General features: G+C 45.2%; 1 protein-coding gene across 7 annotated transcripts in view; it reads right to left on the reverse strand.

Moving 5' to 3' along the window:
* FARP2 (FERM, ARH/RhoGEF and pleckstrin domain protein 2) overlaps positions 1 to 14,184 on the reverse strand; it is a 73,575-nt gene extending 59,391 nt beyond the window's left edge. For all 7 annotated transcript variants that reach the window (XR_009743097.1, XR_009743096.1, XR_009743098.1 and 4 more), the window contains exons 1-2: positions 14,085 to 14,184; positions 9,312 to 9,545 (exon numbers count right to left, since the gene is read on the reverse strand). Coding sequence is in view for 4 of the 7 variants with exons in the window: in XM_061451718.1 (XP_061307702.1) it covers positions 9,312 to 9,515 (204 nt within the window). In the remaining 3 variants the exon portion in view is untranslated. The remainder of the gene's footprint in view (positions 1 to 9,311; positions 9,546 to 14,084) is intronic.
* Between the last annotated feature and the right edge of the window lie 380 nt (positions 14,185 to 14,564).

The following is a 14,564-nucleotide window of genomic DNA, read 5'->3' on the forward strand; positions in this document are numbered from 1 at the left end:
GTAGGCACTAACCTAAAATTTCTCTGAACTGCCCCTTAGCACACTGCATTTCTGTGGCTGTCTTTAGCTGACTGTGGGTTTCATGGGTTTGGGTTGGGTTTTTTTCCCTTTCAGGCTCTATATATTCTACAGAATTATCCATCTGCTGACACAGTTTTGAACGTCACCCATGCCCAGAGGAGGCTTCCAGAGAACTTCCTCTTATTTTTTCTTGTTTAGCTCCTGAATGCAGCATTTCTTACAGTTGTTTTGCTAGAATCACAGAATAGTTTGGGTTGGAAGGCACCTTCAAAGATCATCTAGTCCAATGCCTCTGCAATGAGCAGGGACACCTTCAACTCTATCAAGTTGATCAGAACCACATCCAGCCTGGCCTTGAATGAGATATTCAAGGACATTTAGGGATGAATGGCTGATTTTCACTGTCCTTCGATTATGAAAAGAGAAATGAGCACGTGCTCTCTGCAGACGTGTTTAAGAAATTAGCACTATTTCCTTTCTTTATTAGTGACAATGACGCATTACTGGTAAGGAAATCTTTTTTCTTTACAAGGTTGTGTATGAGTTACTTCAGAAGCATCCTAAAGGAACTAAGTACAAGAATTGTACTACTGCATGTATGCCAACAGCATTATGTTATGCATTGGTTTACTTCATCAGATCTCATCCAGACAGAACAATTACGGGCAGAAAATTCTCAGTATCTATATGATAAAGAGAGCTTAAAAAGAGTTCAGCTCTACACCAGCTCAGTGCTAAGCTAACTAAATGTGGCTCTCATACTGTTCCTCAGGAGACTGTACAAGAGCAGCTTTTCATCTATGAACTTCATGTGGTGAAGTAGACTCGATATAGCATAGCACAGCACAGCCACACAGTTACAAATTTAGTCCATTCATTCATACTTCAAGGACTGTGATAACACTTGACCACCATTTTACTAAATGGTTTCTGTGCTTTCAGTTACAATATGTGTACTTTTCATGCAGGAATATTCAGAGTGTTTCTCCTTTGCTGCAGTATAACTCAATTTTCGCATAATGGGACATCTCATGCAAAGAGAACTGTGAAGTACTAAAATTGTTTTTATATTGCAATTTAAGTTCGCATCTTCCCTTAAAACAACAACAACAAAACCCAACCCAAATGTCTGGCCGCAGTTTCATCTTTCCCCACCCAATACCACATTCCTACATAGCATCAAAAAAGTCAAGCCCCCAAACACAAAATAACAGGTCTTAAAAAATATACAGTGAATCAAGCAGTACACAAATTGCAAAGCTTCAGTTACTTTTTTCTTTAAAGCCTATAATAACTTCAAATTTTCAATAGTGAATTACTTACTTTCTCTTCTGAGGTCAGACAAAAATAAGTCCTAAGGCAGTTTATTTGCCATATTTAGGAGAGTCAAACGGGAGCAATGACAAACATCTGGCTATGATTCTTTCTGGAATTTTGACTATTTCTTCCTGGCCAGGGAAGAAAAAACACTGAGCTGACTAACACAGTATCTCAATTCCTTCAGCATAGAGCTTAATAGGATTCAGAAGCAGCCTGTCCCCCTGCTTCCCACATATTTAAGCTGTTAATACTTTTACAGCACAGAGGGGGAAAAAAAGCCTTTATGAAAGGAAGGTCTAAGCAGGTGAAGGGAGAGGCAGGAGGGCAGCTCGTGCCTGGCTCTGCCACAGCCAGCAGCAGGCTGACCCATCCTGCTGGGAGGTGCGGTGCTGCAACACTGGTGACATGCTCAAGGCTTGCCATGGCCCACTGTAAGCATGGCCTCTCTGAAACAGCACTTCAGAGTAAACATTTTTCAGTGCCCATGACATGCTCTCCATTTCTAGCAGATGCATCTTTCTTACTTAAAACTGCTCAATAACAGCATTTTAAGCTTCAGAATTTCTGGTTCAGCCCCAGAAGGGTTCTTAGGGATATTACCGTTACTGTAAGAAGCTACTGATAAGCAGCATTTTCCAATATGCCTTGAACTGAAAACACTCTATCCAAACCACAGGAAGTCACAAGGCACGTACAAGCTGTTAGATTGCTTCCTCTGCTGTCCCAAAAACCTCCCACGCTCCCAGCCCACTAACTTGTTTCAGGGCCCCCCACTGCAGTGAGTCGTGGGCACAGGCTCCAGTGGCTGGTCAGAAAAACAGGCATCTGAAGAGGTGCCATTGTCATGACGCTTTTTCAACTACAGACGCCTGCAAACTGCCCAAACATCAGAATAACTAAACACAGCTATTCTATTCTAAACCCATGGAGAGAAAGTAGTTTTGCACTTTCAGTGATGCAGCTGTAAATTTAAATAAAGAAAGGAAGAACTGCATAGGTGGTCAGCAAAGACAGCACTGCTATCAGAATAATCATCGATTAGCTGTTTTCAACTTAATATAGAGTAAGTCACTTAAACTTTGTAGCAATACAACAGTGCGTTTAACAGGGTGGATCGGTAAACTCCAAAATACACACAAGCAGTGAAAGGAGGATACCTAATAAAAAAATATGGGAGGGGGTGTAATCTTATTTGATGAGCCTGTTCCCGTGAAGGGCAGTGGAGCTGAGTGTTTCTCTCCCAGGCAGTCCACTGGTGTCAGGAGAGGTACACACTGCATTGCACTGCAGGGATATGGAACATTCTCTGTCTTTCATGTATGTGGTAAGAAAATGAGAAAAGATACAACTACCTTCAAGAAACAGTCATGCAAAAAGAAACAACAGGCCTGGCAGAAATACAGAAAATAGGAAAAATTACGACAAAACCAAAAGCATTTTCCTAAGGCCAAGCTTCACGCTCTGAGGCACCAGAAGGCTTGCACTAGCCTGAGCCACAGAGAAAGCCTTCAACAATACTTAACTTCACAGCATGGTGAGGCTGCCCGACAAAACCAAATTCCCAGCACAAGAAACAGACATTACTTGAAATCTAAGGCAAATTCAAACCAACATAAAGCTAACCTGTATTATTAACATGTGAATAACAGCAAGACTCATGTTTTATTGAGAAGCAAGTTACTTCATTATATATACAAAAAAGAACAAACATACTTGTGTGCTCAAAGCAACCTGGCAAGAAATAGCATGTAAGGAAAAAGAATCTAGTTTAAGTTTTACCACTGAGTACAGCAGGCAGGCAGACCCTCTTGGTCTTGCTGAGTGCAAAGAACTGTGCTGTGATTTTATGACAGCTATTACAGTTCTACAGAATTCAATCTCCAGTAGGTGAAAAGAGAGCAGAATTCAACTATAATATATTATGATTCATAATTATTTATCACTGCCAAATTTTATTTTATGTTCAAGAAGAAGGAGAAGAGGAAGCACATGCAATTGAAGAGGTGCTGAGTTCTCCCCAGAGTTTGGTAACCTTGAAGCATAATAATATCAACTTCTTTTTCTGGGGCACTTCCTCATAGCACGGAGCATAATTCATGAAAGAAAGTAAGCACACATTTCCTACACAAGGAGCAACACAAAGACCAAATATGAAACATCACATTATGGCAGCAATTCCATTAAATGTCTTATAAGTTAGTGCAAAGAGGAAACTGGCTCAGAGAGGCAGACGTTGTAGTCTGCCTGCCTACAGGGCCCAAAAAAGTATTGCATCTGAGAAAGCAGCAAGTCTGACCCCCTTCTTGTTGACTAAACCTGCTATTTCACTTACCAGGATTTTAATACAGCACCAGGCTCTCACCTACCATCAGTGGCACTCTTATTCAGCTATGCTGTGCAAAAAGACCCCTTGTTTCCGCTGACTCAGGGGCACATGCAGTACTCCATGCCTTTGACAGATCATATATCTCTGTGATACACTCCTCTTCCAACCCTACTACAAATCAGTGCAAAAACTTTCAGCAGATATAATTCACAACTTCCTGCACTCTAAATTCTTATAGCCTAAGTTGTCCTTTGTTACAGTACATTTTATTGTTTTCTGTAGCCAGCACCTGACAAGTATAATTTCATCAAGTGGTCATTTTGGTGAATGAAACCCAGCCCAGGCCCTTCTCAGCCTGGAGAAGAGAAGGCTGCGTGGAGACCTCACAGCAGCCTCCCAGTATCTGAAGGGGGCCTATAGGGATGCTGGGGAGGGACTCTTCATTAGGGACTGTAGTGACAGGACAAGGGGTAATGGGTTCAAACTTAAACAGGGGAAGTTTAGATTGGATATAAGGAGGAAGTTCTTTCCTCTTAGGGTGGTGAGGCACTGGAATGGGTTGCCCAGGGAGGTTGTGAATGCTCCATCCCTGGCAGTGTTCAAGACCAGGATGGACAAGGCCTTGGGTGATATGATTTAGCATGAGGTGTCCCTGCCCATGGCAGGGGGGTTGGAACTAGATGATCTTAAGGTCCTTTCCAACCTTAACTATTCTATGATTCTATATTTCTATGCTGATCAAAGGCCTCCAAGTCTAATCTCTTAAGAAAATCAGGAAAGCTGGCAGAATTCCTATGATAAACCCGATTACTTCAAAGTGTGCCACTGTCTGAATTAAACTGAATTTTCTGATCATGCATCACCAAATGGTGCAAAACCACCCATTTGGACAGACTTCACTTGGAGGAAGGAGGACGGGTACCCCATGATATGGCACATGCAAGATTTCAACTGACTACACAAGCTGGCTGTAAAAAGGGAAAAAGAAAACAAACCAACTCATGAAAATAGTTACTATTCCAGCGTAGCTCTGGATGAACATTTCATTCTCGGTTTTGTTTTGGGACTGAAAGGAGAAAACACACATACCCACTTTTCATTTTTTTATAGTCTAGAAAACATTTGAGCACTTCTGCATCCCCAAACATTCAAAACAGATTCCCTGGAGAAGAGCCCTGCCCTAGCACACTTGACGGAATAGCTGCTTCTTACGGATTAACAAAATACATAGCTAGAAAAAACCCTTTATAATACAGATGGTGAAAGCAGAGGCAGTGGATTTTAGATCAAAGGTAATGACATGTAGCTAGATTGAACTTTTAACACACTGTTCTAGATGCAGTAACATCATGAAGTAAAGACTGGCCTTTCTTATTTTATTCTGGTCTCATCCATTATGCCACTTTATCAGCCTTTCTTCTTGCTCTTTGGCAAGTTAAAAAACTCTAGCGATGGGGAAGAGCTACCAAACTAGAGTATCCACCAACACCTGTCAGGAGATAAGCAAATGTTTCAAGTGCATCTTGGAGAAAGAAGCAGATAACAAGAAAAAGCTGCATGGATTAGATCCTTATTGTGGCTACTATTTATCCTGTAGGGTTAAAATTGCTGATGTGGCTCATTTTAGCTTCGCAAGCAAGGCAGTAAAGAGGGGTCCTGCATCAGCTTCCCTACTGCATAGCACAGAGAAGGTCCCTCTCCAGAAGCTGACCACTTTGCCACATCTTCTCCATGGACACAACCCTTTTCTCAGTAAAAAGTTATTTACCATAGTTCAAGACAGATGGAAAAAAATTTGAACTCCGGGGGAAGGGAATGCCTTTTTGCCATAAGCTACATCTCCATCAGAAAGCAGTGCCAACAACATCTATGACAAAGGCCTCAGTGTCCCATTACACTGAAAAATCATTGCTGAGCTGAATCAATAACCAGAAACCCCATGACGCAGGTAATGAAGGGGACACCACCTCTTGTTTCCACACCCAGGGAACAAAATTGCAAAAGCAAAGAGGAGTGGGCAAGCAGCACTGGAATCACAGCTTCAAACCCTCTGGGACAGATGCTTAATCATTAATTTCTCTCCTTGCTGTTTTAAGAACGTATCTCTGCTAACCCACACCCCCTATTCAGCAATGTGGCCAACTTTTCCTAATTCTTGCCCTCAATCCTCATGTGAAAAAATCAATTTTCCATCACAAGCAGCAGTCAGCAGTTACTGCTATCCCACCAGTCCACCAGACAAATTAAGTGGCAGAGGATTACAAATTAATACCTCATCACTGTTTGCCATCCTTTGCTACTTCAAGTGGACAAAAATGAAAAGTAATCTAGGCAGTCTGTAGCATGACTAATGCTGCAGTTGCTGACCATAGATGCTCTACAGATGAACAAAGGATGACCCCTTCTAAACTCACAGTTTACATCAGGCAAAAGTTTTAAGTTGTTCAGTTTCCCATAAAGTAGTATGGTATTAACTATGGCCTCAGCACACTAGTTGCCCAAACTCAGGTGTTTCTGTGGATGTTGTAACAAGAGAGAGATTTCCAGGTAAAAAGAGAAAACTAACACAGGTCCTAATTATGGCAATCCTCTCGTCATGATGGGAGAAAACAACAAAGGTACAGCACTGTGGCCCCATTAGGGGATGGAGCCAAGAACATGCAAGAGAATATAAGTAAACCCCTGAAGGACCTTGAAAGCAGAGATAAGCAACCTATGTTTAAAGCTACAGAGACTGGGAGCCAGTGAAGCAATGCAAGAAATTGCCAGGCAATAGGAGGAACTGCTGGGAACAATCTCGCGGGTTGACTCATACTGCAACATGCAAAACAGGTACATATGCAGCAAGATGGTGCAACATCCTGCACCTGGGTCAGGGCAATCCCAAGCACAAATACAGGCTGGGCAGAGACTGGATTGAGAGCAGCCCTGAGGAGACCCCCCCTGCAGTCCTGCATCCAGCTCTGGGGCCCCAACACAAGAGAGACGTGGAGCTGCTCAAGCAAGTCCAGAGGAGGTCATAAACATGCTCCAAGGACTGGAGCACCTCTGCTATGGAGACAGGCTGAGAGAGCTGGGCTTGTTCAGCCTGGAGAAGAGAAGGGTCCACAGAGACCTTAGAGCAGCTTTCAGTCCCTAAAAGGGGCCTACAGAAAATTTGGAGAGTGGCTTTCTAAAGGGCCTGTAGTGACAGGACAAGGGGGAATGGCTTTGAGCTGACAGAGGGGAGATTCAGATTAGGAAGAAATTCCTCACTGTGAGGGTGCTGAGGCCCTGGCACAGGTTGCCCAGAGAAGCTGTGGCTGCCCCACCCCTGGCAGCATTCATGGTCAGGCTGGACAGGGCTTGGAGCAACCTGGTCTAGTGGAAGGTGTCCCTGCCCATGGCAGGGGGTTGGAACTGGATGAGCTTTAAGGTCCCTTCCAACCCAAGCCATTCTGCGATTCTATGATGATGATTAAGACTGGAGAGGATTTAAGCCAACAACGTGATCACAGCAACAAAGACATGAAACGAGGTGTTCCTGGATGGTAGGAGTTTCAGCTGTTTAGTTAAAGAGTAACACCCTAGAGGCTTTACAGAGTGAATGAAATGAAGGATCTGGAGGTGAATAGAAACTACATTATTGGCCAGAGAGGTGAGACTGGAGTATAATTCACAGTGGCAAAAAAAAAAAAAAAAATAATGTAAAAAACATAAATTCCTCACAAGCGGAGACTGACATGTAAGTATCAAACCTAAGTTTCATCAGGCAAAGGCTGATTTTATTCAGAGCCAAGAGACAGCCAAGAGTTAAAACATTCAGCTGAGCCACAGCTGAATCTACATTTGGCGGCAAGACTAACAACAAAGTGCTGTAGGATAAGACAAAGGGTTAAGGATGGAGCTAAACTGGACCTGCAATGGAAGCCAGAGAGCAATGAAGATAGCTGGAAGCATACACAGTCAAGGCTGTTCCAGCAGGCAAAGGAGAATCAGGTCATGACAGTTTCAAAAAACATGGTATTGTGAAAGTAGTGAACATACCAAGCACAGAGAGGAACCAAGGGGAACCAAGGAGGTGCTCAGAGGTTAGAAGTTAGCAGAGAAGATAGCACAGAGCTCCAGGATGGGACCGCAGGGCCACCCAAGTATCAACAATTATCATCAGCATGAAAAAGGATTACGAGGTTAAGATTTGAGTGTAGTCAAAGGATTCCCTTCAGACGTAGATCAAAGCCAGTAAAGCAGGCTTTGACTGTCAGAAAGAGCCAGGTGAGAGTTAAAGATGAACATGGTAAGGAAAGTGGAAAATTTGCATGAAAAGAGCAAACAAAGTTGCTATAAATGTGGCAAGGAAGAGAAGAAAAGCATCTATGGTAATATACAGGAGATTTCCAGTCACTGACTTCATGCAAAAAAGCAGGAAGTAGGAGTTATAAATTCTTTCTTGATTTTAACAGCTTCCAGTGGACTTGCACCAATTTTCAAAATTACAGGGTTGGAGGGGTGGGTTGCTTGAGTTTTTTCTTCTCTTTAAATCAGAACACAAAAGCACCAAAATCTACACCAACTTGGGGAAAAAAATCCGTAACCCACACTTCAAAAGACCCTGTCAGCAGAAGTTGTTTTAAATATTCTAACATAATTAAAGCAAAACAACAACAAAACACACACAAAAACCAGCTTATTGTGTGCTATGCAGTAAATGAGAGATGGAAGAGTCTGCTGCAGCCTCTGTGTCCTCAGGTGGGAGGATACAGGCACAGCCTCGCACTTAACCAGAAACTAATCGGATTTCATGTTTGAGAGTTGAACAGCTGGACAGCAATCTGCAGAAGACATCCCCAAAAGCCACTCATTCTTCAGAGCTTCAGAGACATCTTTTTCAATCTATGTGACTTCACAGAAAAACCTGTTTAAGTCTATGCCACAAACCAAGGATATGAGTGCCATTTATAAAGTCAATTTGATACTAATGTAGAGCATCCAATAACTGATTATCTTTACTAGAACAGGCTTTTTTCTAACAACACATCTTTATTCAAGCTCCAATTAATGCTGAGAATGAAACAAGAATTTGTAGAACAAAAATTTTTCATTGTTTAAAACCAGAACCACCCAACTTGAGCACGGTTTGTATTTCTTAAGGCAGATTTCCCCAGCTGCTATGCAAGCATACTTTTAAATACAAATCTTCAGAAACATCCCTCTGCCTCCCTCCCAAAGTGTGGCAACAAGCAAAACCTTTCAAAATGGAGGAAGTTTACTTGAAAAGGACACAAACCTATTCAAGTAATTAATAAAAAGTAGTAACTAATAAAAAACCCTCTTCTGCTCCCCCAGCTGCCAAACAGACAAAGCTGCATATGTCTCAGGAAGCAAGAAGTTCAGGAGAAGGCAGCTGGTGGTTCCCCAAAGCAATTACAGTACGTGCTTATATTTAAAATCTGTTAAACACACAAAACAACTGTTAGATTAAAAAAAAAAAAAGAAACAAACAAGATGTGCTACTCATTTAACCACTGGTAATTAGGTAAAATCCCTACAGGAATCTTCATTGAGATATTGCCTCAAAACATCCCAGCTCTGTATAGCAGCACATCTGTGAACTTTACATTATTAGAGGCTAAGTGTACTTGAATCAGGCTTAAACCTCTCTTACCTCAATGTCAAGTACTTCCACTGTGTTGTCCAGCATCTTTATTTTGATCGGCAGGTCCCGCTCCTGTGTTTTGGCAGGCAATGATGCCATTGCAGTGGAGAGGTTCTGTCCTGGCTCCAAGGTACTCACTCCCATAGTCTTCTGGACACCCAAACGAGAGCCGGGAGCCTGCAGGACCCTATATGTTCCTTCTATCTCTCCCATCCTTCAACACTGAGAAGAGTCTAAAGAAACCTGGAAGAAAATGGAGCCTGAAAGATAGTTTCCCAACAATACCCCATATGAAAATACTACCCACTGAAGCACAATCGCACACAAAGTCCTTCTTTAACACTCTTCATCCCACTATCAAAACCAGTAATAAAGCTGATGAAACTCTGGTCAGAAATCCAGCTGCTGGGAAAAAAAAACACGTGGCAAAAAAATACCTATTACAAAACATGGTTAGGAAACAGGACACTCAAACCTGTCACCTCTACCGTCCTTACACAATGACATTTGAATTTCCAGTTCATTTTTCTGCCAATTTAGGTCCCTAAACCAGATCACCACATGCAGCATGAGCACTGTAGACAGCACGAGCACTGTAGACAGCACAAGAAAAGCTGCAGGCAGAAAAGGGTAAGGCAGGACTCTGGCTTTCACTGGTACCTGGCCATCCCATTGACTTTGTGACAAGGTTTGACCACACCCCAAGATAAATAATAAACTTTCTTCATCCCCCCCAGATGATGAGTCATGCAAAACTGTAACTGCTTCAACCAATGCTGGCAGCTCACAGCCGTCATCATGCAGATTTCTGCACAGATAACAGTTCTGCACCTTATTAGCAAACCTTTGCTGTACCCAGATTAAGTCAGTAGGCAAAAATCTCAATTACAGAAATCCATGCTAGTTCAAGCAGGCCAACTCCTACATCATGATCCTTACTTCCATGGTTTGGTGGCAGTTGTTGCAGAGCTAATGTTTAATTTGACATGGGGGGAAAACAGCCTGCATGTCTCTCCCTGGCTCTCCCACACCACGGGAGCAGAGGCAGTATTTGGACATAGATTGCAGTGGGGTCTACAAGAACAAGAGGCACATGTGCTCAGGATGCAATGTGCCCAACAAAGCCACTGCCCCACTCTCACCACTGGCATGAAGGATTTGGCAACCATGTGCAAGGCATTCAGCAGAAACACACAGAGGAACATCTCAGCTCCTCAGTGCTTCTGGTTGCATTTCCCAAATACCATACTATGCCTAAACAATCAAAAATATGTGGATACTGACACTGGGACAGCCTTCACATGGCCACCACACTACAAAAAAATCAGTGAAGTGTTAGATTGTTTCCTAATAAACGTGTTTTGTCTAAAAAGGAGAGAGGCAGATCATGAAAACATTCCTTTGTCTCTCTACACTTTGAGTAGGTAGGCAGCCTGCTGTGGGGATTTAAATGGAGCCAGGGTTACATATTGTTAAAAACTGGGGAGTTGTGGGGGTGGTGGTGTTAGGTTTTTATCCTTGCACACATTGGGATTGGTCAAACATCTTCGTGGCTTGCAGACCAGTGGGTTTCAAGGTCTCTTTTTACACTTGCAGACCCCCTCATGAGAGGGGAGAGATGCCTCCTACCTGATTACGCCTACCACAGGCTTGATTGGCTTAGCAGTCCCTCAGAGGCCATGTGAGTACTGCAGAGCCTTCCTGAGCAGCACAGCTCAAGACCACCAGAGCGATGCCTCCAGTCTCCCAGCTGATGACACACACCACAAGAAAGCACGGAAAGGACAATCTTAACCTTAGAAGAGCGTGTACACAGCTCAGTGCTCAACCTACAAGTTGTAGACAATTTCTGCTCATTTGTCACCTTTCACAGACCACCTTGTGCACATCATTTCACTGAACTTCCCATTCCACTGAACTTTTAGATCTCAGACTTTAAAACCAGCACCACCACATGAAGAATCAGCAGAGGCAATTGCCCAGGTTACACCTCTAACTGCTAACCTGGAGAGAAACCAATAGAATCATAGTATGGTTCAGGTTGGAAGGGACCTTAAAGATCACACAGTTCCAATCCCCTGTCATGGGCAGGGACATTTTCCACTATACTAGATTGCTGAAGGCACCACCCAGTATGGCTTGATGTCATCTATATCCCCTTGATACTGCATCCCTTAGAACTTAACTGTATGGTAAGATTTTGCTGCTGCTGTTCAGATGCTTACAAGCAACTGAAGTTGCCCAGAATCAGTTATGCTCCTCAGCAGGCTATTACACAACCACTCTTAAAATTAGCACTCTGTGACCACATTCATCCCGCTCTGAATAAACATCTACTAGAAGGGATGGACACTGCAGGAACCCAAAAGGAAAAAGATGCGAGCGCTGACGGAGGCTGTGCAAGGAGTAGCCCCATGGTACAGAGGCTTCTGCAGCATCCCCTCTGGCTGAAGCCAGCTGGTGTCTGAAGGCAAGGCAGGAAGACACCCCAGCTCCACACTAAATGAGGAGCTCCTGGGTACTTTTGCTAGCTCTGGTTACCAGCCAGGAGGGACCAAAGTCATGTCAAATGGAAACTGCAGATGTCAAAGTCCTTCCCCACAGGAAAAGTGAATTCAGCAGCACTTGGCCTCACATCTTGCTGATGACACATTTCTAAAAATATTTACCACTGAACTAGTCCCCATCCAGCATATATCCACATTTTGAAGGTCTAACAGGCACCTAGGCAGAAACACAACAGGCAGCAGAACTAAGCCATGTTTCCCAGGGAAAGCAGTGCCCTGCTTACTGAGGGGCAGCTGAGAGGATCTCAACACATCCAGCTCCCTCACAGTGCACACTACCAATGCAGTTGCAATCAGTACAAATCCCCAAATAGCCTGGTCTGCTCCAGCTGCCTCAAAAACCAAAACTGGGAGGAATATTAATCAATCCAAGCATTGTTTCCAGATCATAATCAATTTTAACTACATACCATGTTTTCTGTAAGCTACATACGACATTTCTTAACAAAAACCATCATGCTATGATTTAGGAAGCGTTTCAGTTAAAGGAGCTGACTAAATAAAAGGCAGAGCAAAATTAAACAGCGAAGTCGGAGGTAGTTCTGCAAGCACTGGGAAGAACAAGAGGCTCTATGGACAATGGGCAGAGCAGAGAAAGTGTCCAAGAGCTCTGCGAGCCTCCTATCGACCCCAGGCCAGCCAGGAGGAGGTCTCATTTACCTTCTCAACAATGCAAAACTAAAATGCAATGTTAGTAGTTCTATGAAAAAAAAGAAAATCTCCCTTGCACTCACCCACCCTGAACTTCTTTACACTGCTTATCCTGACAATTTCCTATAAACCTGGGCCAGGCATCAAAACTAAATCAGCCCCTGAAGCACAGTGACAGAATGACTGCCACTTTCAACCTCCAATGGAAGAACAAATGGAACAAAGCTTAGAAGATTTAGGTAGCTTTTTTGTTGCCTTTTTGAAATAGCTTTGAAGCCACAATGAATTTTGTCTTCTACTTGAATGAAATAAACTTACTTTTTCAGAAGCAAGACTGTTTTTCAGCCAGCAGCAAATCTGGACAGGCAGCTTACACTGGCACATACGCTTATGCAAGATACCAAGGGCTTTCAAAGAAACCCCTCCAAGTACAGTGCCTTTTGGTCAGTGACAGGTCACTATGACATCCCATCCCTTGCCTATGCAGAAGGCCGGACTGAAGTAACATCAGTTTCCCAGCTCCCTGATGTCAGCAGAGCAATCCCTGCTTCCCGTAAGAAGGGATCCCCTCCACCTGCACACAGTGGGACCCCATATGGATCAGCAAGGGAGCACTCTTAAAGAGAAGTGCTTCCTGAAAATTTCAGAGACGCTTTCAAATCAGGTCCTTTCCGTACACCAGAAGCAAAGTTTCATTTTTTACCTTTTTTACTAGGCAACAGCAAACCATTAATGTCACTAAATCAAGCCGGCACCAACTGATGCATCAGGAATCCAACAATTGCAGCAAAGAGTGGTGAAGACTGAGTGCCCAGCTGCACCAGGAGAGAAACATCTCCTTGAAACGCAGTTCCCTAACTCCTCTAACAAAACACCGTCCCATCCCTCATCACAACCACAATAGGGGTCTTACAGCTTTTTCCTGCACTGCTGCACCCTGCAGCAGTGCTTGCGTGGAAGGAGCTGGAGGCACAGGTAGGATGGAGAAGGTCTGCGGCTGGTTCCTGCCAAATGAATGGGGCTTCAGGCACGCTTCTTTAACCTGATCACAGGGAATCAGCAGGGCGGCGTTGCACGACCCCCTGCACTCAGCCCAGCGAGCTCCGAGGGTCCCTTGCAGAGAGCCAGATGCAGAGAGCAAGGCATGGGCCGGGGCGCAGGTGCTCCAATACTCCCAGTACGAGCAGGAAGTGCCGAAGCCGCCGCCAGGCCCTGGGAAGCATCCCGGGGAAGGCGCTCCCGAGCCCGCCAGCCAGAGCCCCCCGCCCCCGGGTTGCAGGAGAGACCACCGCGAGCAGACCCTCCGGCGGCGCTGGCAGGGCCAAGCGCGGCCCTTACGCGAGAGCTTCCACCCAGGCACGCAGCGCACGACAGCGGCCGCGGGCGGCGGAAGCGTCGGACGCGCGGACAGGCCGAGCCGAGCCAGCAGCCCCGCTCCACGGCCCGCCCAGGGGCTGCGGATCCCGCTCGGCTGCCGGCCCGCCGCCCGCTCCCCCAGCCCGGCCCGCGGAGCCCGCTGTCAGGAACGGCTTGCGGCCGTCCCGCGGGGAACGCCTCGCCTCACCTCAGCGCTTACGGCCGCGCCGGGCCGGGCGGTGCCGGCCGCCGTCCCACCGCGCGCCGCCGCAGCAACCCCGTCCCCGAGTACCCCGCACGCACCGGCCCCGCCCATTGACCGGGCGGGGCGGGGCCTCGGTCCCTCAGACGGCCCTGCCCGGCACCACCCCGGGCGCAGCTCAGCTCCTCCCGCCGCCGGGACCCACAGGGAACGTCGGCACCGGAGGGAACCGCGCTGTAGGTGCGGGAGTCGCGGCCTCTGCCGCCGGAGCAGCAGGAGAGATGGAGACATGCAAGAATGAACCCGATCCCTTCTTCCGAGCATGTCGTGCTCCTGATGGGCACGCAGGGCTGCTGTGGCGCTCTTGTCCGTGTCCAATCAGTTCTGCCAGCCTTTTAGTATTATTTAAAAAACAAACACAAAAACAAACCACCAAGATGTTTGTTTTCCGACATGGAACCTTTAAAAGGATATTTATGCCAAATC

Source organism: Pezoporus flaviventris, unplaced genomic scaffold (genome assembly GCF_033815535.1).
Source record: "Pezoporus flaviventris isolate CSIRO_AGI_PZ_B2104156 unplaced genomic scaffold, CSIRO_AGI_Pfla_v1 ptg000013l, whole genome shotgun sequence".
In the NCBI taxonomy this organism is placed as follows: domain Eukaryota; kingdom Metazoa; phylum Chordata; class Aves; order Psittaciformes; family Psittacidae; genus Pezoporus; species Pezoporus flaviventris.